This window comes from Cygnus atratus, chromosome 25 (assembly GCF_013377495.2).
Source record: "Cygnus atratus isolate AKBS03 ecotype Queensland, Australia chromosome 25, CAtr_DNAZoo_HiC_assembly, whole genome shotgun sequence".
Lineage (NCBI taxonomy): Eukaryota > Metazoa > Chordata > Aves > Anseriformes > Anatidae > Cygnus > Cygnus atratus.
In genome coordinates this window covers 2,517,176-2,538,205 of record NC_066386.1, presented here as the reverse complement: position 1 = coordinate 2,538,205, position 21,030 = coordinate 2,517,176, and the positions used below count along the sequence as shown (strand labels likewise).

The 21,030-nt window shown below is 42.5% G+C and overlaps 1 protein-coding gene across 1 annotated transcript; it reads left to right on the top strand.

The window, feature by feature from the left end:
* Positions 1 to 4,171: 4,171 nt before the first annotated feature.
* Positions 4,172 to 7,298, top strand: SOST (sclerostin). Its single transcript, XM_035568518.1, has 3 exons — positions 4,172 to 4,366; positions 4,645 to 4,654; positions 6,862 to 7,298. Exons 1-3 carry the CDS (start codon positions 4,172 to 4,174, stop codon positions 7,296 to 7,298), a joined length of 642 nt encoding a protein of 213 aa, XP_035424411.1.
* The last annotated feature ends 13,732 nt before the right edge of the window (positions 7,299 to 21,030 follow it).

Below are 21,030 nucleotides of genomic sequence, written 5' to 3'. Positions count from 1 at the left end.
ACTATTCATTTCTTCTATTTTGGAAATAAGCCCTGTAAATGCAGGTTGTGTGAGTAATTCAGTTGAGGGATTTTTATTTTTTTTTTAAATGTATTTTAATTCCAGCATGCCAAGGTTGCTGGCTAGCTGACTCACCAGATGGAGCTGTAAGCTTGCTATTCATTCTGCAGACATCATTCCATCCCCGAGCAGAGTTGTTGTGGGAATCTAATGTATCCTTATCTCTAAAAAGGCGAGCCGCTGGAATGATTTAGCAGTGCATTTGCTGGTCTCTGGTGGGAGAATAATAAGATTCCATTTATTCCATTTATTCTTGGCTACTTAGAGGCCATATCACAGCGTCCTGGCTGCTACATGCAGAAGGGACGTGGCTCAGCAGAATTCCGGGGAGACAAGAGTTACGTGGGCAGGGTGACTTAGCAGCATCTTAGGAAAAGAAGTGTTTGAGAAGCAAATGAGCACACCAGGAACAAAATTGCTGGGCAAAGTGTAAATGAAGAGTCAGAGTTCAGAGACGAGCTCAGACTGTGCATGGATGCCTAACGGGACCGTGCACCCCCATTTCCTAGGCCAGGAATGGGGAACGGGGGTGCCTGGTGGGCACCAGGAGCTACACATGGACCAAACCGATTGCAGAAACTGTCTCTTCTGGGCATGCCTTCCCAGGACAGCGTTGCAATGCAAGCACTTTAGGACCAAGGCTTGAGTCAAGAAAGCAGCAGCAAGGGATTCAGGCTGAATATAGGATGTTAATTTCCTCCTTGTATCCCTTAATAACTTAGAAGCATAGAATCACATATCTGATTCTGTGTTAGCAATGTTAAGGGTGGTGTTTTTCCAGCTCAGAAAATAGTAACCCAGTTCTGATTGCAGTTGATCCAAACTCAGGTCATTCTCAAAGTGTCCTTTGATATAAGTCACAAATATTTTTTGGTTTGTTTTGCTCCTGTGCTTCATTAAGAGAGCAAAAATCAATTGTTCGTGAGGGCTGGAGCCTGGACTGTTCTCCTTCCTTTGGTGCAGAAAATGCTGTGAGCAGGCAAGCAGCTACAGGATGTGGAAGAATGTGTTTGTAGTTAAGGAATCTGAATGTCTATGGGATTTGGATTCTTTTCTTGCCTCTATTAGGCTGCTCTCCTGGATTGTGGACAAGAGGTTTTAAGCCAGAGGCTAAATATAGCTTCTGATTTTGACTTTCATAGTTTTCGTATTATTTCCCCACTGGATGATACAGATAAATGTTAAGACAGTTAAGAGAGGGGATTGTTTAAGTACTTAGAGAAACTACCTGAAGAAACTTTTTATGTTTTATCTGGGGAGAGATTACTGTAAATGTGCTCCTTTGTAGTAGGCTTAGGCTGACAATGATAACTTCTGGAACCATTCTCCATGCAGACATTACATGAAAAGAAATTAACAGAAACTGAGCTTTGATAGGCAAAGACATAGAGTTTCAAATGCATTTAAATAGGGTAACAAATAGCAAAGTTTCAGCGATTGTGAGTACTTAACTTTCTCATGCTCTCCTGTTCTGCCTTTTGGCTGTATTCTGCAGAGCCACAAGCTGTGTGGGGCCACTTTGGAGAAGGTCACTGTCCTGGTGGTGTTCCTAGCTGACAAGAAGAATAACAAGTTACAAGCCCCGTTAAGTTCCTGGGTGTTCTTACCTCCTTATTCAGTACAAACAAACTAAAAGGTCACATATCTATATTATAAGGCCTGAAAGCAGAGCTCAAGCAATCATCATACACAATTTCAAGTATAACTTAATCATGACAGCCTAGCCTGTTCTTGGAAGAAATAAATAAATAAATAAATAAGAATAGAAAACACACAAATCCTACAAGGCTGATTCCACAGCTTTCCAAGCTGCTGTCTGTCCTTCAGAAACCCTTTGATTTGGTGGGCAATCAGGTGATGCCCTGTGAAGCTGTGTGCCCCCGGTGTTGAATAGATTTCACCTGTAGCTCTAAGCCAAAAATACTTATTTGTAAGTGAGGGAAATCATACTTGGAAAAACCTTTGCAATGGCTCCGTATTTGGGCTTGTGAGACCATCATTAACTGTTTTGAGTAAAAGAGGAAGTTATTAATGAAAGCTAATCAGTGCTGGTGATGATGATTATAGGGAGAAAGGAAACAGCACATCTGAGGCAAATTGTGTGACAATTGCCTTAAAGAATCACATTCTGGCTGTGCAGAAAGGAGTTTTATGTATGAAGAAAACTGTGTGCTGCATCCCCCATAACAACAGTGTAGCTCCTGAGCTGGTAGGATAAGATTTGGGCTGTGGGAAGGGGAAAGGTGAGGAGGGATGGTGAGTGCACGCAGCTGTAAGCAACACAATGCCCCACTGCTTTCAGAGACTCTTTGGAGGCTTTGGAAAGGAAGGCTCTTCCGAGACTTGCTAATCTCTCTGATCTTGGTCAGAGAGAAGGGGTAGGAGAGAAAGCATGTCACAGTATATTTCAGATGCTAGTATTTTAGGAAAAGACCACCAGAACAGGTAGGCTAAAGCTCATCCAACGCAGTAGCAGCAATGTGTCTGCTCTGTGCGTGTCTTGTCTGTGAGTGTGGAAGGCCAAAGAGGTGAAATGTCCTCCGGTCATTACTGTTGTTTGTATTATTTATCATCAGGGTCACACCAAGGGAGAATCCACCTCCACTTTAAATTTGGTGACACCTGTTTTCCCTGCCGGGTCAGGGGAATTGTCAGAATGGAATGCAAGCCTTAGGTAACGAGTTCCCTACAGTAATAGGAAAAACCAGACAGCCCCAACTGTTTTCAGCATTCAGAGAGAGAGAGAGGAGAAGTCAGAGGCTGTTATTGACATTCCGAGTAATCTTTAAAATTACTGAAGCTCAGTGAATCACTTTGGAATCTCTTGTACATGAAATATTTTCACGAGGATGTATGTGACAAACATTGCAGTAACATGCTTAAGTGTCCCTTTACTGCTCTAAGCACACATTTGCTTTCAGGAGCTATGAGGAGCTCGGTATCTAATCTTCCTAAAACATGAGGTTCTTTCTGATTAATGTATTTAGCCTGCCATCTTTTGTAAATACCTCGGAAATGTTTGTGCTCTGTAACTGCAGGAGTTATGCAACTGTCCACATTATCATCTTATTTCTGCAAGGAAAAGGAATACTATAGATGAGATTTTAAAACACGATAACTTTAATAAAGCTTAGGCATAGGTGCCCAATAAGGTCATCAATTCCCTTTCTTTTTTTGTTTGCATCATGCATAGAAATCAGTCTGGCCGTGTTCTTGTGTTTAGAATAACCAAATGTCCTGTATTCAACACTTGTGCAAAATGTCAGCAGAAGTAGTAGTAAGCAATGATGTTACAGCCAATGCATTAAAAAAGAAAGAGAGGAAAAAAAGGGAGAGCACCTCAGAAAGCATGGTGAGCAGCATCCTGGCTGCTTACCCTGACAAACACACTAAAGCTAAATAAAACAACTTCTCATTTTGAAAAGAAGCTCTTTCCTGTTTCTTCCAGAGCGTTTGTGACAAAATGTAGAGCTCCTTTTTTGTAAAGGGAAAAAAAAAAAAAAGGAAAAAAAGAAGCAATTCCCCAGTCTTTTGCCTGCAGGGACTGAAAAGCAAAACTACTGAGCTACTGTTTCTAGGTCTGCTTCCTCTATACCTGGAGGTTGGGGGGGGGGGGGGGGGGGGGGGGGGGAGAAGAAAGAGAGTCAAAAAAAAACAAAGTCTCAAAATCCTTTGCAAAAGACAATAGCCAAAGATTCAAATATGGTGGTAGAAGCAGGTTTTAGTTATAACATTGTTAAAACAACCAACCAAACAAACAAACAGAAAAACCAACACACACCCAAAACAAACATAAAAACCTGCAGAAAGACTTGTCAGGCTGCAATTCACCCTAGTCTTGTCAATTAGCATCGTTGCCAAGCACAAAAATAAAGAATATGAGAAGTTTTCATGTCAAAGTTGTAGAATACTGTCAGTAAGCCACCCCCACACACCCATTTTATTTCACACTGACAAAAGCTGAGATGAATGAGTTGTTGTCTGGCCCTTCCCACTTTGTATAGTCATTGGCTGGCTTGCTTCTAAAAAGGATTTAAAAAGGGGAATAATTTGCCTTTGCTGGGAACTGAGGCTGTCAGGGTGCTGAAAAGCTGATCTGTGGGCTGCCACCATGCAGATCTCTTGGGCAGTGTGCTCTGTCTGCGTCCTAATCCAAATTGCATTTCGATCCGTGGAAGGGTGGCAAGTGTTTAAAAATGATGCTACAGAAATCATTCCTGAGATCACCGAAAATACAGAAACACCGATGGAGCAGGCTTACAGCAACAACAACACAATGAACCAGGCAAAGCATGGGGGAAGACACGTACAACAAGCTCCAGACCCTAATGGTAAGAAAAATAACATTATATTACTGTTTTGGACCCTAGCAGGCAGTTGTAAGAGTATACTTGTTATCAGATTGTTGTTATTTATTTAGGGATTTAAGTAGGAGGTGAAAATAATGCTATGGTTTCTAAGTGTTGAGGAAGATTCAGACTAGGGATGTTGGAGATCACACAGCAGAAGAGGCATGGGGAGGTTGCTCTCAGCCAGTTGAGAGGTGTGCTGCTTGCTGCCCTTTGCTAACAGCCAGATTTTCAGCCACATTCCAGTAGCCAAAAAAGAGTTAAAGCACTCCCAGTGGGAATTCATGCCCAAATGAATTGGAGGGGATCCTGGTTTGCAGAGGTGTGCAATCTTGGGAACGATTTGGCTACTTTGAGGGCACCAACACACTTCATAGATAAGCTGGTACTGCATTTGGCCAAATGTCTGACATTAGCAATGGTGCAGAACACCAGCTTTGTGAGGAGGGCTAGAAGGCAGGGAGTTAGCACCAAACAGACAGGTGGTTGGAAAGAGAGTCCTCCTGGCAAACTGGGCAAGCTTGGTCCTTCAGACCAACACATTTGGCTGCCAAATGCACATAGCAGCTCATCAAACATATGGTTTGCACTACTGTGCATTGCGGATCTGAGCTAGCTTTTTTTTTCTTTTGGAGGACAGTTGGAAGGGAATTGTCGTTTTGTGCTCCAGCTGTCAGTTAGGGTGTTTAAAGCATAGCACTAATTTAAAAGGGAAAAAAAAAAAAGAAAAAAGTAATCTTTCTGAGAGTGCCACTTCATAAAGGTCTGAAATCCCCAACAGGGGAGCACTCTGCTTCCCACCAACCGCCAGGTCAAGGCAGGTCGGTTTGGTAGTGCCATCTGAAAACCTTCATTCTCCAGCCTCTGACCACTCTGGCAGCAACTGGGGGAATCTGTGCCACTGAAATGTGCATGGGTTTTCAGGTGGAAAAGAGCAAGAAAAGGGGATTGGACATTATTCAGGATATGCAATGGTCTCACATGCTTACTTTAACGTCTTTAACACAAGAAATCAAAACAATGACCCCAAAGCAGCCAGACCTTCCAGGGACACACGAGGTTGCAGAACACCGTGAATGATTTTGCAGCTTGTGGAACCCATGCGCATACAAGATAGGAGGTATATGCACAGAAAAGAAACCTCTACAGCTGAGGCAAATAAATACCCTTATATTTAACTATATCTGCCTATGTGCTATGACAGTACAAGGCACCTGATTCAGACATGGACCATTTCATTTCATGAACGCAGTCCTTAAAACTTTTAAAACATCAAGTCTTGCATGCTGTACTTTGATGAATATAAACCTGAGCACTAAAAACATGTTTCTTCTTTCCATGGGACAAACAAGAATGAAAACATCTGTATAAATACCGGTCTGCTGCTCACGAGTCAGGGTCAGAATTCTCTTTGGAGGCACAAGGGAGGGGGGAAACATCTTGTGCACAGCAAAGAGACTGGGACTAACAGACACAGCCTTCCATTTGTAAGCTGACCTTGATGATTTCCATCCCAAGCAGTGTTCTGGACTTAAAACCATCCTTTTCACCAACAGAAGAACATCACCGTGTGTTTATCTAGATGAAGTTCTTTGATAAACACCTTCAAAAATCAAATTCTGTGTCTTGCAAACATGTCAAGAGGCAAAGCATCCCAGCTGGCAAAAGAGACCCCTCTGGAAAAGGGCCCTACAATAAAAAACTTTTTCTTAATCCTGCATGCTAAAAATTTTATATTTATTTCCTAATGTTTCATTTGTCAATAGTTATCCATTAAGAGGAAAAAAAAAAAAAAAGAGGGAGGAGGAGTAACCACCATAAAGCTCCTAATCAGCCAGGAGATGCCTCTAGCTGTCTGAAGGAAATTATGTGGGTTGTGGGATTATTAGAGAGCAGTAAACTTTGAAAACATAATGCCTGAAGAGTGGGAATCCCATAGCACTGCTGTTATCTGCTGCTTTCCCTCACCTGGAACATGTTACGCTAACTAAAACTCACTTCAGGAGCACTTTCCTTGTTGCAGAAGAGTTTAAATCAGGAGTGAACCTCTGAGGCCAATAAAGTGACCTCATATGGTGCTGTAGGCCTCACGTGAGGAGCTGTAGGGGAAGGTTTTGCCTGTTGGTAAACGAAGCCAGCAGAATCCCAACAGAACTCCCCTCAGAGTGACCCCTGCCGCTGGGGTTGCACTCAGAAGGTCTGCTGCCCACTGGCATGGCCTGGCACGGAGCTTGCCTGGTGGCAAGGGCAGGATCACGTTTGTCAACCTGTAGTTGGTGATTCCAGGGTCACAGCTGGAGCAGCCAGACGTCCCGAGTGGGTCTTTGGGCTGCCTCCTCCCCAGATCCATCACTGGGGATGTCCCGCTGGCACCTAGCTCCGAGCTAGGCGCTGCAGAACCAAGAAGGCTGATTTCTCGGGGATGGGGAAGAAAGTAGCCAGACGTTAACAGGCTTCTCATTTGCAGATGCTTCCGACTTCAGCTGCAGAGAAATGCGAACCACCCGCTACCTGACGGAGGGGCCGTGCCGCAGCGTCAAGCCCGTCAAGGAGCTGGTGTGCTCGGGCCAGTGCGTCCCTTCCCACCTCCTCCCCAACTCCATCGGCCGGGGGAAGTGGTGGCGGCAGAACGCCCTGGATTACCGCTGCATCCCCGCTCACACCCGCACGCAGCGCATCCAGATGGCTTGTCCCGAGGAAGAGACTCGGACTTACAAATTCCGAGCTGTCACGGCCTGCAAGTGCAAGCGCTACACTCGCTACCACAACCAGTCTGAGCTGAAGGACTTTGGAAAGGAGACCGCCAGGCCGCAGAAGAACAAGAAGCCCCGTCTGTCCAGAGCCAGGAGCAGCAAGTCGAACCAGCATGAGCTAGAAAACGCTTACTAGAAGGTCGCTCCAAGTGGGACAGCCCAGCAGCTCTGGATATTTTACAAAACGTCAACCGGCACTTAAAGGCCGCAGAATGAGGTTCTGACTGCAGTGGGTTCCAATTCCTTCTGCTAAGCTGGGTCAAAGGCTCACATAGTCAAAATCTGTCAGATTACAGCAGTTACGGTCTGCTAAGAGAATGAGATAAACCGAGCTGGTGGTAGCAACTCCTAAATTCAGTCTGAGAGGAGAGGTACACCTGGGAGATTCGCATGAGGCCTCGCGGCTTGTACATGTAGGGAGGCAGAGGAGGGCAAAGCTGTTACGGTGACAATCACTATCACACTTTGTTAGGGGTCGTTCGGCTCCCTGTAGGTGAAGGGAGCACCGCGATCCCTTTCCCACTTTTCCAAGTGCCACGATGCAGGACAAGCATGAGGCGGGGGTAGCACCGGGGGAGGCACCACGCTCCAAATTTGCTGCAGAAAGTTATTGGTGAAAGTGACTCAACTCTGGCTGTTGGGAAGTGAACAGCCTGCCAGGTGTCCTCATGCCCCAGTTGCTTCCTCTAGGGAGGAAAACCAAAATACAACACTTGTTTTCTCAAAACGAAAGCGTGACAATTCTATTTCACACTTTTAATTAGAATACTCTAGGGTCAACAGATTCAAAACGGAGATTTGACAACTAAGCCATCTTATTTGTTTTAGGGGCAAGGATTTGTTTTAGGAACAATTACACAAATTTTACTAAGCGGAGCAGTTTTATGAAATGGATGCTTCTCTCAAACCAGATAACCTCACTGATGTTTGTCCTGTAAACAGCTAATGCTGTGCGTAATTTAACATAAAGAGATGCTGATTATTCCTTATTTCCTAGCACACAATTGACTTTAGTGTCAACTTAGATATCTCATTTTACGTTTTCTATTCTGTAGAGTTTGAATTATCTGGCCACACACTTTGTAGCGCTAAGACCGTGCAAGCCAAGTTCTGGGAGTAAGGTTCTGCAAGAAAAGTGAGCCTCTGCTAATTCAAAAGTTGTGAATTCCTCTAGAAAAGTCTTTGGTATGTGCGGCTTTGGTAAGTCTTTAGTTTGACAGCAACTTTACTTAGCTTCTCAACTTTCAGACTAATGTTTGTGTTTTACGTTAAAGAATATTATTGGGAAGTGAATAGTCTCGTGCTGTATATATCCTGTAGTAGTGCTAGGCCTAGTATCAGATGAACACAATTTGGGATAAAGACAGTTCTTCACTGTTGTTATTTTCTATGTAGAATATATGCTGAGATCATATAAACTATGGAAATTTGCAATGTTGATAGATTTTTGCAATAATTTTATGTGGGACCAGAATCTAGAGAGAAAAGCTATTGTTTCACAGAGTGAATTACGTATTTATTTTTTCTCAGAAATTATTTATGCAGTGTTTTTCCTTGTAGAGAATGAGAAGTAATACTGCTTTCAAAATATTGGTCTGTTATTTTGAATTTTAAATACATTGTTAATAAAGTAGAAACAATGATTAATTATAGGAAGACTCATTGATTTTCAGCTGGTTTGCTGCAAAGCAATTGAATTACAGAACAGCCTGGGGCTTGACTCCTATCAGGGAAATACATATCTGTGATAGAGAACATCAGGGTCCTTAATTTTCAATTAATAACCTACACATCTCTAACAAAGCTCTGTCCTGTAACTTCTCACTCATTGCATAACATTTGTCATGAAAAACATGACAGCTCTGAGCTCCACATCAATATTCTCATTTCTACCTCTCCAACAACAACAAAAAATGCTCAGCAGATTTCAGCTCCCCTCCTCCTCCCAGTGACTCTGATTCAGATGCTCGGAACCTGGTAAAGCCACAGAAGAAAAGAAGTCCACCAACTTTCAATCAAGATTTCTTGATTGAAATCTGATTGCTTCATATTTATCTCATTGGGAAATACATAAAAATACAGAATTCCCTTTCAAGAGTTGCAAAGCAACTGTCAATTTTTTTATAATGTAATATCATAGACCTATGCCTATCTTCATCTGTAAGGCCACTTTCTCTGAGACAAAGGCCTCTTGCCATGAGGTCAGGAAGGGCTGAGGACGCACTGCACACTGGGTGTGCACTTTCAACACTGCTGTGAAGATGAAGAGCTTTTCCAAGACAGCCAATCCATTAGGTGTGCTTTCACTACCCCTCCTCAACGTCTTGTGCAGAAACCTAACACAAACACTGCTCAGAAACCTGGAACAGAAGTTTCCAGACTGATCTATAGCTTCGTGAATTTGGCACCTCCAAGCCAGTAAGAAGACTTCATGCTAGATTCCCAGTAGATTGGAAGCACAGGGCCTGCCCCAGCCCCATCCAGGTTCTCTTCAAACAAACCACCTGTGGGTTTTCTTTCTTTCCTTTTTTTTTTTTTTTTTTTTGCTTTTAATCTATTTTTCTTACTTTCCTTAAAAAAAAAAAACAACTCTAATACAGGTGTGCATAATTTCAGGCTCAGATTGGCACATATTATGTGTTCTATCCAAATTCTACCAAATCTATACACTTCCAGTTCTTTCAGAAATAAAAATAAAAAAATACTATACCCAGAGAAATAACTGTAAACAGAGTAGCTCTGTAGATTGTCCTTACATCAGAGAAACTTTAATGAGCACAAGACATCCATGGGACACTGCAGAGTAACACAAACTGCAAAGGGGTTTTTGTAAGGGACACACTCCATTTACACAATCATTAAATAGTTTTGCTTCAGGACTATAAACTCTTCAGGCAAGAGCAACTTTCTTCATCATCACTTTTGCGATAAAATAGAACAATGGTACATCATTTAGGTGCTGCTGAGCTGAAACAGCAATATATCAGTCAGTGACAGCAGCTGTCCCAATGGGCAGTCCAGAGGGAAAAAAAAAAAAATCAAGTTGCATTTTCAGACAGGAATCATGATATTTCTCCAAATCAGCTTTGAGCATACATCTGTCTCCCCTTTTTACTGCTAACTTGTGTAGACAATGAACCACGCCACATTGTCTATGACATACTCACAATAAATGGTCAGCGTTCCTACTTCATTCTTTTTTTCTTTTTTTTTTTTGTTCTGGCAAAAACCACCAAGTCCCAGTGATTTTGCATGAGATTCAACTTCATAATTACAAACTGCACAGCAGAGAACATACCTTTGTCTGGTGGGGCCCTGGCCCAGCAAACACGGTATGCATGAGTTCTGCAAGGGCAATTGAGAGAGTCAGCATCATGAAAAACAGAGGGAATAAACATGTATTTCTTTTAGCCACATGACATCAACTTGTAATTAGCTTGTTGCACTCAAACTAGTGCAGTATATGGAAGCACAGAACTACTTTTCTATATTAAACATGCTCAAAAGTCTTAAATTATCACAGATATGTATGTAGCTTGAGTTTGGATTGAACATACCGTACATCTGACTAGACTGAAATCCCTGTGACAGGCAGGTATTGGAAGCCCACCTTTGAACCAAGCCATGATTTGAAGCAAAGCCAAAAATTTGAAGTAAAGCTGCAAAAATTGCAGCTCATATTACTCCGGTACAGAGAACAGTGCAACTTCTCCCCTTCTGGTCTTGGAGCCATCAAAGGACAACTCTGCACAAAGTTGTTCCAGTTATATAATAACCATATAGCTCTCTTCTCTTCCCAGATTTGTGGGAATAGTTTTCACTCTGAATGCTGGAGAGCTGTAATGTCCAACTGCACTGTTTCATTGCCTCGTTGTCTTCTCACCGAATTGGGCATCTGGTGCTTTTCTGTATTTTTTGATGCCAAATTGAATTTTATTCACACTAGAACGTAATAAACACACTGCACCTGAAGACCAGACGGAAGGAAGTGATGTTGATCCCTCTGTCTCTCTTAACTATTCCTGACCCTGTATGATGAAAAGCTGTTTCTTTCAACCCTAAAAGCTCTCTGCCTTTTATGAGGATCAGTCAGTACAGTGATAAAAGGAGACTAAAACTAATCTGTAAAACCCAACTCAAGGCAAAACTCATTAGCACAAGCCCTGCTAATTCTGAAATGAAAATATAAAAAATACAATCTTCAAAACACTATCTCACCCCTGCTGCATCACAACGTGTCGTTAAACTGCACTGTAATGCTCATAGGAAAGGGCAGTGTTATTTTAATTTGCACATAAAGTGCTCTGCAATCTTGTGGTGCTACAGCAGTGTGATGGGATAAGAACAGAAAGAGTAAGAAGGCTTCACTTGAAGAACAAACAATACCATGTAGTATTTACACAGCATTTTTCACAACCAAAGCACGTTACCATTAATTATTCTTTACAAACTCCCCAGGAAACAGGTTACAATTAATATCAGGGTTTATAGACAGAAAAAAATACAATAGCTCAATGAGTCAGCTCACCCTGTGCTCATATCAGCGGACTCAACATCCTTTCCATCTAGGTAAGGATTCAGAGAGCATTAGGATGTGGTGCCACCTCTTTGCTGACCTGGTTGATGGTCTTAGGTCCGCTCAATTCTTTGCTTTTCAAAGTGTGGGGGTTCTTTTGCTTTTATCTGTCATCCTCTTGCTCCCCAAGGTACCAAAGGTTGGGTTTGTCAGGGATGGGTTGCAGCTGTGCACGGAGTGCATTGAACTCACTGGTATATTGATACAAGCGTCCTTGAATAGGCATATCTAAAAATGCCAGTCAGCGTTGACAATTTCGGTCATTTTAAGAGTAAATGCCTTTTATTTGCTCCTGAGAGACGGGATGTATAATCCATATAGGGACTAACAGGTGAAGGTAGAGAAGAAACCTGCAGCACTGGTATCAGAAAAGCATCTTACATCTACTGTATTCTGAACCCTTTGGTATCAGCCCCAGCCCTGCTGGGATACCAAAGTCTCACATGGGTGCCATACACACCCATTTCAGCTATTCCAGGTGTGATGTAAATCACTTTTTTGCCATATATTGGCTACTCAGATTCCAGCAGCTCTAGCTGGGACTCCTGGCACTTGAGTGCTAGCTTTCCAGAGTGAATTTGGTCCTTTCTTAAGAATTTAAGGATGTAAAAATATTGTTTGCTTGTATTTGGTGTCTGAAGGAGTAATACCATCACCTCCTTCTCTGAGGGAAGGATCCCCAACTCTTTGACCAAGTTACAAACCCAAATTCCAGCATCCCACATCAGGCCAAGTTTCTGGCATTAACCTTCAGGCCTGAGCTTTTTTTTTTTCTTCATTGCCTTGCAGGCAACTTAAGATGCACTCTCAAACCAAGGAGTTAAAGTGTATTTATTTAGTGGTTATCAAGACCCGAAATTAAACAGACATCTTTATCACTTTGCCAACAATTTAATGCCTGTGGCATGAGGTTATTTCAATGTCTTAAGAAAACAGCTCGGCTCTGGCTAAATAAATAAGTGAGGTCATTCTTCATTCAGGTTACCAGATTCTTTGGTGCAAAAACTTCCCTTTGGAGAGGCCTTGGGACATAGTGGCTCCTCTGAGACTATTTCCATCTGTCAGATTCTCTAATCTCTTCTTCCTTCCTTCCTCCCTTCTATTTCCTTCCCTTTCACTATAAAATGGCCAGTATTTAACTCTAATGTCTCCAGTCTGCACAACATGCTTTTAGAATTGGGTGGGTATTTTTTTTGTTAAACCAGAAATAAGGCTTAATTTAAGGTAATTACTCTCCCATTTGGAGGGTTTTGCTATTTGCAGGGCCTTATTTTATTTTTTCTAGTCAAACTAGCAGGAGAAGTTAGTTCTAAAAGTGATAGTTTTCTTCTAAAATTGTTCTTCAGATTAAGGGTGGTGGTCAGAACCAGAAACTTTTCACTCATTATGAATTTCTGGGTGTCTGGAAACAAAAGTAGCGCTCTTAGGAAATAGTTATTGAGGGGAGAAGGCTATTACACAGCCTTCCAATGAAGGGAGGGACTGCATGTGAAATTTCAGCCTGCTCATCAGTTCATATGGGCCTCAGAATAAATGTGCCTTCAGATCAGAGGAGTGAAGGTCCTCCTAGGAGCCAAAAAATGGAAAGACAGATTTTTCTAGAATGAGTTTTGTTATTAGCATCTGCCATGTGGCATCAAGAGCTAGGAACTGGTCCTAAGGCTTATTCTTTGCACTTGCAAAGTGCCCGAACAGCAGTGCTTTGAGGAGAGACTGGTGTTAATAAATGGAAACTACCAGCGGAGCACACGTCAGTGACAAGAACTGGTGAAGAGGACGATATCTTTAATGTGAAAACTGGCGTAATTTCAGAATTTGACCATCATATCCTTGAACATGGCCCCTTTTTCTAGTTGGAAATGACACCTGTCTTGAATTGAAGGGTTCTAGCTACCTTTCTGTGATTTGGGGATGCTTGGAACCTCACAGGCAGATGTGGAGGCAACTGATTTGTAGCATGGGCTGAGCAGACGGTCTGCACTGAGCAATAAACTCCATCCACATACCATGTACTTTTAAGCTACGTGTCCTTCAAACATGTAATTCCGTCTTGGTCAGCAGTACTGTCACCCTCTATTTACTGAAACACACCATCATTGTTTTGAAGTACATGTTTCATACAGACATTACACTCAATTACTTGAATTTGCTTGCATTTCTCTGCAAACAGCAAGGAAAATATAACTTTTAATAAAGAGAGACGGTCTGCTATTTAGCAGGCAAACAGATGGCCCAATAGCAGTGGAAATGTCGTGCTGAGGGGCACTCCTGTAAACCCCCTGACTTAGTATAGAAAATGTATGGGTTGTCTTTGGGGAGGTGGCAGCTCTACTAAGAATGTATTTGGCACTGCCCTTCAGTGCGAGCTCACACACAAAGCTCATTAGAAGTTGCTCCAGGAAACCTTTTTTTTTTAAAAAAAAAAAATGAAAAAAAAGGCAAAAAAAAGCATAACTAAGAGGAAAATTGTGTCCAAGAGAAAACTGCAACCAAGATAGGGTTTGGTGGAGCTGGATTGATTTTTCACACCTGGATCCTACGACTGTCACCCAGATTACATTTAGGCATTAAAAAAAAGGTCTTTCTAGTTACAAAAACAAACAAACAAACAAAACACAAACTAAGAAAAAAAAACCACCAAATATACAAATCAGCAAAAGGAAGCACACTCAGTAGTAATAATATAGTGATTCTTCACATCTGCAGCACCTGACAATCTAAACATTCAAGAAAACCACCTTACAAAAAAAAAATAAAATTCAGAGAATTTCTGGAGTCCATGGGCTATGAACACCTGGACTCCGGGGACTGCTTCTAAGGGGCGTGGGGGCTGGAAACTATGAAAAATAACCCTGCACTGAGGATGTTCGCTACACAGCAGAGCACACTTCCAGTGGAAATTTCCAGGTGTCTGGAAAGGAGCATTTTAGTCCAGTTACCTGCGTGGGCACGACTTACATCTCTTGAGAGCCAAGGCTGAGAATTCTCAGTAATGTTTCATCTCTCAAATAAAACCTTGACACACACAGCAGCTAAGCTTCAGCATTAAACCCAAATATTCTCAACGGCCTCTCAGAATACGAACACGGAAGGATTAGCTTGCCAGCTGGTCTGAGCTGAGCTCTGCTGTCTGACAATTTCAATAACATTTTGGTATCTGAGCAAGGACAAGACCAAGTACCCGGTTTACCTTAAAACACAAACAACCTTGTGGCCAAACTTTTTAGGAAATCATCACATAGTTGTGTTATTTTGCAATAATTTTACTCAGATCTGATATTGAACTCTACACAGACACCAGGTAGGATTTGTTTCATTTTCTTTTATGATTATATTAACAAATATAGCTCTCTTCCTTAGCACATTCAGTATTTTACTTTCTAATTTTCATTAGGAAAGAAGTGCGGACATTTTTTTCTGACTGAAACTGCAAGAAGACCGATACAGCATTTTCTCAGGCACATGGTTAACAATCATAGAAAATGTGGCAATATTGTACACATTGTTGTGTATTGCCAACCATAAAATTAACCTGTGTCTCCTAATTGCAATAAATAAATAAATAAATAAAATTGAACTTACTGACCTGATTCACTGGTTTGTTTCTTAAGAAGAGGACCCTGGTCATGAGTTGCCTTCCAGGGGTGTGTTGAACAAATGTGCTTTAAAAACTAAATAATACAGCAGCAGGATTTACCCTTAAGCTGACAAACAACCTATACGTCCAGTATTGCTTTTTGTCATACATGTTAAGATGCTGCCACTGCTAAAAGTTCAATTCATTCCAGCCAGGTAGACAAATCTGAAAGGTCTAAAACCAGCTGGGATATTTTATGTGATCTTAGTTATGGAGGTCATAGCACTCACCTGTGAAAAACACCAGATACATAAAGCATTTGCTTTGCTGTAGATAAATTATACTAAACACAGAACATGGTAAAATATAGCCTGCAGGTATCTTAGAAAAACTTTCAGGCTGCAAGTTCCTTGTGTGCCCAGCGAAGGTACGGTAGAAATACAAAATAATAACAGAAGAAAATAACAAAAGAAAAGCAAGTTAGACATTCTGGCACTTCCAAGAAAAACCAAAGCCTCAGCCTGAGAAAGGCACACGGTACCCCTCTAGAGCGTGTCGGTGCTGCCGCCAGCCTGAGGGCTCTGCAAGATTTAATTGCAGAGTGGGTTGTGAGTCAGGAGCCCATCACTGTGAGGGGGGACGACGTAGTTAGCAGCTACTTTTTTGTTTCTGAGAACATCCATTTTTTTGCTTGCTATTTTATTACAGGGGGGACGGTTTGCTTTTTTTTTTTTTTTTTTAATGTGCCATTCTGTTTTCAAATATTTTTGCCTTTAAAAAATATTGTTTTTAACAACTGTGGAAGTGATAAAGCTGTGAATGTATTTCTAGAAGACCCTCTTTGTGTGAGTGCCATGGTGAGTTTGGAAACGCTGCTGCTGTGGGGGAAATCGTCATTTCCCCATTGCTCTCCCCATGTTTCTCTATACAATACTTTTTTTTTTTGCATTGCCTACCATAGATCTCATTTTATTTTTCATGCAGTGCCCGATTCCAAGCCTCCTCAGTCAGCTATTGTGTTTTCCCTATTGACAACGTGCTTGGAGGTGCTAACTTATCACAGCTCTTTGGGAATGCCGAGGCCCAGACCTCATGGTGGCTTCCCCACAAAGTCAGGGCTCCTCCTGGACAGCCTGTTAATTTTTAACTCATCCTATAGCATGCAGAAGACCTAAAGTAAATCATGCCATAATTTGAAACGTAAAAACTTCCCATTTAGAATATTTCTTTTTAACTGGGACAGGTGACACAGAGAGGTTGTGGATTCTCCATCCACGGATAAATTCAGAACCTGGCCTGACACTGCCCTGGGCCACATGCTCTGGCTGACCCCACTTGAAGGGAGGCTCCTGTTATTTTAAATAGTAATGATTCCTAACTACTAGCTACAGCGCCAAGAGTTTACTTATTGCTGTAAGTGGCAAATACAGACAAAAATCATCAGAATCTGTATGAGCTGAGTTAGCTCAGCAGGCTGTTCTTATAGAGCAGTTCTCTTTTTAGAGTCCTTTTCGATGTCAAGGCTTTGCTAAGCAAGCAAGCTGGTGAGAAATTAGGTACATATTAAATTCTGAATAATCAAAAAGTATATATAGTATATATATAATAAGCTGCAAGTAGAACACACACAAAGGATATAGACATGAAAGATAGAAATGAACGTAGAATAAGATAAATGCGTTGCAGTTGTGGGGCAATGATTTTGTTTTATTTTTAAAGGAAACAAAGCTGGGATATTGGCAAGTCAAATCAGACAACCTGAAATGGGATGTGACCTATTCCCTGAGCCCATTCTGTTTGGCTGACCAAAGGTTGGAGGCCTGCGTATGCCTGGTGTTTTGTATCCTAAATTACAATATCTGGCAAGAAAAAATATATATATAAAAAAAAAAATTGCCTTTGATCCTTAGTTAAAGCAGACTGAGAAAATCCCTTTATAATTGCTTAATAGTTCATGGGGCTAAAATTGTTATTGTAGCACAACCTGTGGGAACAACACAGGAGAAACATTTCCTGCAGAAGGAATGCCGAAGTTTAATTACCGCACATTGCATGGGAGAGGATTTCAATTTTTAGGGCCCCGTGCTCAGGCAGTTACTAGGTAGCCAGCTCGTGCAGGAATATTGATGCTTTGGTCTAATCTCTGCTGTGCCCGAGAACAGCGGAGGGGCCTCGTTCTCATGATGGGGTGGGAGGAATGCTGCACATTGTGCCTTCCCGGGCCTTATCACCTACGTTGCTACGCCGGGCAGTTTAATTAATAACTGTCGACATCTTGTCATTTATCATTACCAAAACAGGAGGTGGGGACCCTTCCGTATGCATGCTGTACAAATAAATTAAAGTTTTCTCAACCAGTCCCACGGGGTTGCTGCTGTCAGTCACCGGCCCTGCGGTATCGCCCTCAGGGCTGTGCACCACGAAGCAAAACCACGCGCGTGCGAGCCTGGTGCACAGCCAGCCTCAGCCAATATCGTCATAGAGAGCCCAACTACCACGTGCAAGATAAGCCATTTGCTGTTAGATTGAAACAGACACCAAGAAAATAAGTTTCTGGAACAAAGACATGCACGGAGATGGGTCCTTGAGCCAGGGGGAAATGCTGTGGACAAGAACGAAGCCACTGTAGGCTTTGTCACTGACTTCTAATACATTGCAGCAACATCTCACTTTCACATCACACAGCTCAATGCGAAGTAATGCAGTATATGTAAATCCTTCAGCTTTCTCTGAAATCTGATTGCCGTTCTGCACTTGCCTAAAGAAAGCTCAGAGTGGCTCTGGGGCCTGGGCAGGATTTCATTTCTCATCCTCTGCCAGAACCTTTTCATGAATGTCAATTCTTGGTGGCATTTTATAGCAAAGATGAATGCACAGGTGGACATAGGTCGAGTAGAAACCTAACACATTTCCAAACACACCCCGTCTTTAGAAAATAAAACTAAACTCCTCATTAGAGGTGCTGCTGTATCTCCAGGAGCACAGCATAGCAGGGGTTGCACAAAAAGATCCCGCAGATCTCCCTGTTTGAGGTAGAAGACATTAAGCTGGATTTTTTGTACAGAATACTAAGCTGTGAGAAATTTCCCTGTTGATTTGTGGATGCAGGCACAGCTCCCCCCCGTCTGCTGGAGCCACGATGGAGCACCTCTGGGTTGGTTTTTGGCTGTTGGAGCCTATGGGAAGTGCTGGATTCAGATTCCTGCAAGGGCTGCCAGTATCTCCCTTCCAGGGGAAGCGTGCTGGCTGCCTTTAAAGAACACATTAATATGCAACTGCCTAAAGCGTGCGTTAAAGCCGCTGGCACAACTCGGGTCACACTGGCACCTTTTCAGGAGAAGAGTTAAGTAAGACACGGGGTATGGCAGTTTGGCCATACTGAGTGTCCTGGCTCCGTCCTTGCATGGTTTTGCGTGGGGTGACCCCACGTAGTACTAGGTGACCTGTTTCTTACAGAAACTCTGTTTTACAGTCAGACTTTGTGAGGAGCATATGATCGAAGATCCCAGCATACAGCTAAGTGCAAACAAGAAAACCCTGCACCAGGGCTTGTGAATTTCCCCTATTAAAAAAAAAAAAAAAAAAAAAGTCAAAGGGACGAAAAGGGACAGGGATTTGAGAGGCCCAAAAGAAGGAGAATTTCACGTGCCATCTGTTGCAGAAGCCCATGCTGGAGCTCCTGCTCCGGGGCCAAGTGGCTGAACTAGGAGAGCATTTTAATAACGTGACAGGGTTGTAACGCTGGCCCCTCCTGGCCACAGCTAATTGCCCTGTTTGGCTGGAGCCGAGCTGAAATAGCACGTTGTGCATGCACCAGGAAATGAGCTCATGATCTACGGAGCCTCGGTCTGTAGGTGATAAGTAAGGGCCCAACAAATTAATCTCATCAACTGCATTCATCTTCGGATGACACTCGGTGCCAGGCCACAATGTGTGGGCTGGAGGCTATTTTTTTCATTTGTCTGACTTAAACAGGTAGTTTGAATGACTATGATACAACTGTTCTATTCTGTGCTGTCTGCGTCCTCGAGCCTTCTTACAGAAGTGGGAAGAAGTATCAGGTCGTATTTTACAGACAGGGAGACAAATTATTGTGCTGACAGCTTGCTTTTGTCCATGTATTTTGGATTGCACATGCTGTAAATCTAATGAAGTGAATTTATTGTTTTCCTTAATCTTTTCCTTTTAATGGCAAGAGTCTTTATTAATAATTCTAATTTAATTATTTATGAAGCCACTCAGAATGCACTATGTTCTTTAATTGCTTTCCTCACCATATTATTAAGTCCTTGCAAGATCAGAAATCACATCTATGTGAAATGGAAAGAAAGAGTTGCCTTAGGCTCAGGAATGGGATTTATGAGTTGGTATGCTAGTCAAAAAAACACACCAAAAAACTCACATTAATTCAGAGAGAACAACCACCCCCGATTCTAAAGAGCTTTTCTTCCCCCCCCCCCCCCCCCCCCCCCCCAATACACAGCTAAGCTGTCAGTAAATTTTGCTGTCATAGGAATGCTCTGCAGCAGAAGGAACCAAACCCTCACCTCCCTCTCCTTTTTCCCCAGCTCATGCAGCAGCCCTGGTGCAGGCACAAGGCAGGCGGTAGCTGACTGCCTTCCCTCTTTCTGGTGTTCATTTCACAGTTAGCAAGGAGAAGATTTTTGCTTCTTCCAAACATATTATTTGTTCTCAAACCCAACCATTTTTAGGAACATGAAAACGAAGCCTGTGTGCAGAGTCTAAAGATAAATTTATGAATATGTGCACGACACATGCCCAGACCACACATTGCTGTGAGAAATAATCATTTTACTGCAACATCGGAGTGCTTTCTGATGAATTCCTAATCCTTGGCAGATGAGAAAAAGCCTGACAGTAACCAGAGAAGAATATCTGTGATATCATTTGTCTTGCTAGCTTGGTTTCTTCGTTTTGTAAACAGCAGCAAACAACATTTAATAATCATGGCATGCATGACATACACCAAAATTGCCGGCTCCCAATGTACACACAACACTATTTAGTCCAAGATCCTCTACTGATCGTACACAGAACTAACTGTATCAGCCTCCAAACTAGCAAATGCAAAGGTTGGAGTTGGACAGTTCGTGCATCCACTCAAGTCCAGAGCTCTGCGGTATGGTGTTCGCCTCTATGGTGATTAGACAGGAGACAAGAGCATTTATTCAACTCTAAGAGGAAAGGGGAGAGAAAGGCTCAGGAGATGATTAGTTCATTAGCAGGTAATGACGTTTTGAAACTGTCACTGAAATAACAGACTGCACGCAGGGCAACTGGAATTCAAACGTCAGGACAAGAAGCTTGGTTTTAATTCTATGGGCAAAGAAAAGCAATTCAGGTTCAGCGTACTCTTGCTGTCCCTTTGTTCACACTTTTGCCTGCTGCAATACACGGCAACAGCCTTGTGTTGGTCTGGCTTTTGGTCGTCTGCCTGTTATCCACTGGGGACACTACATCATGTTGGAATTGGTGAAACACCCCGCGGTCTGCTCCTGGTGGCAGGATTGTAGCAGGAGAACCCTCAGGGGAGCAAATTCCTCCTCTGCATTGTCCCTTCTGCACCCTCGGGTGCTGCTGAAGGCACTTGCAGCTCCTCTTGCATGACAAGCCAGCCAATTTGGCTTCCACAAAAATTCCTGTCTTCAAACCCTAATTATTGTGTTGGCACAGCATGCTGAGTGGTTTCCTGGT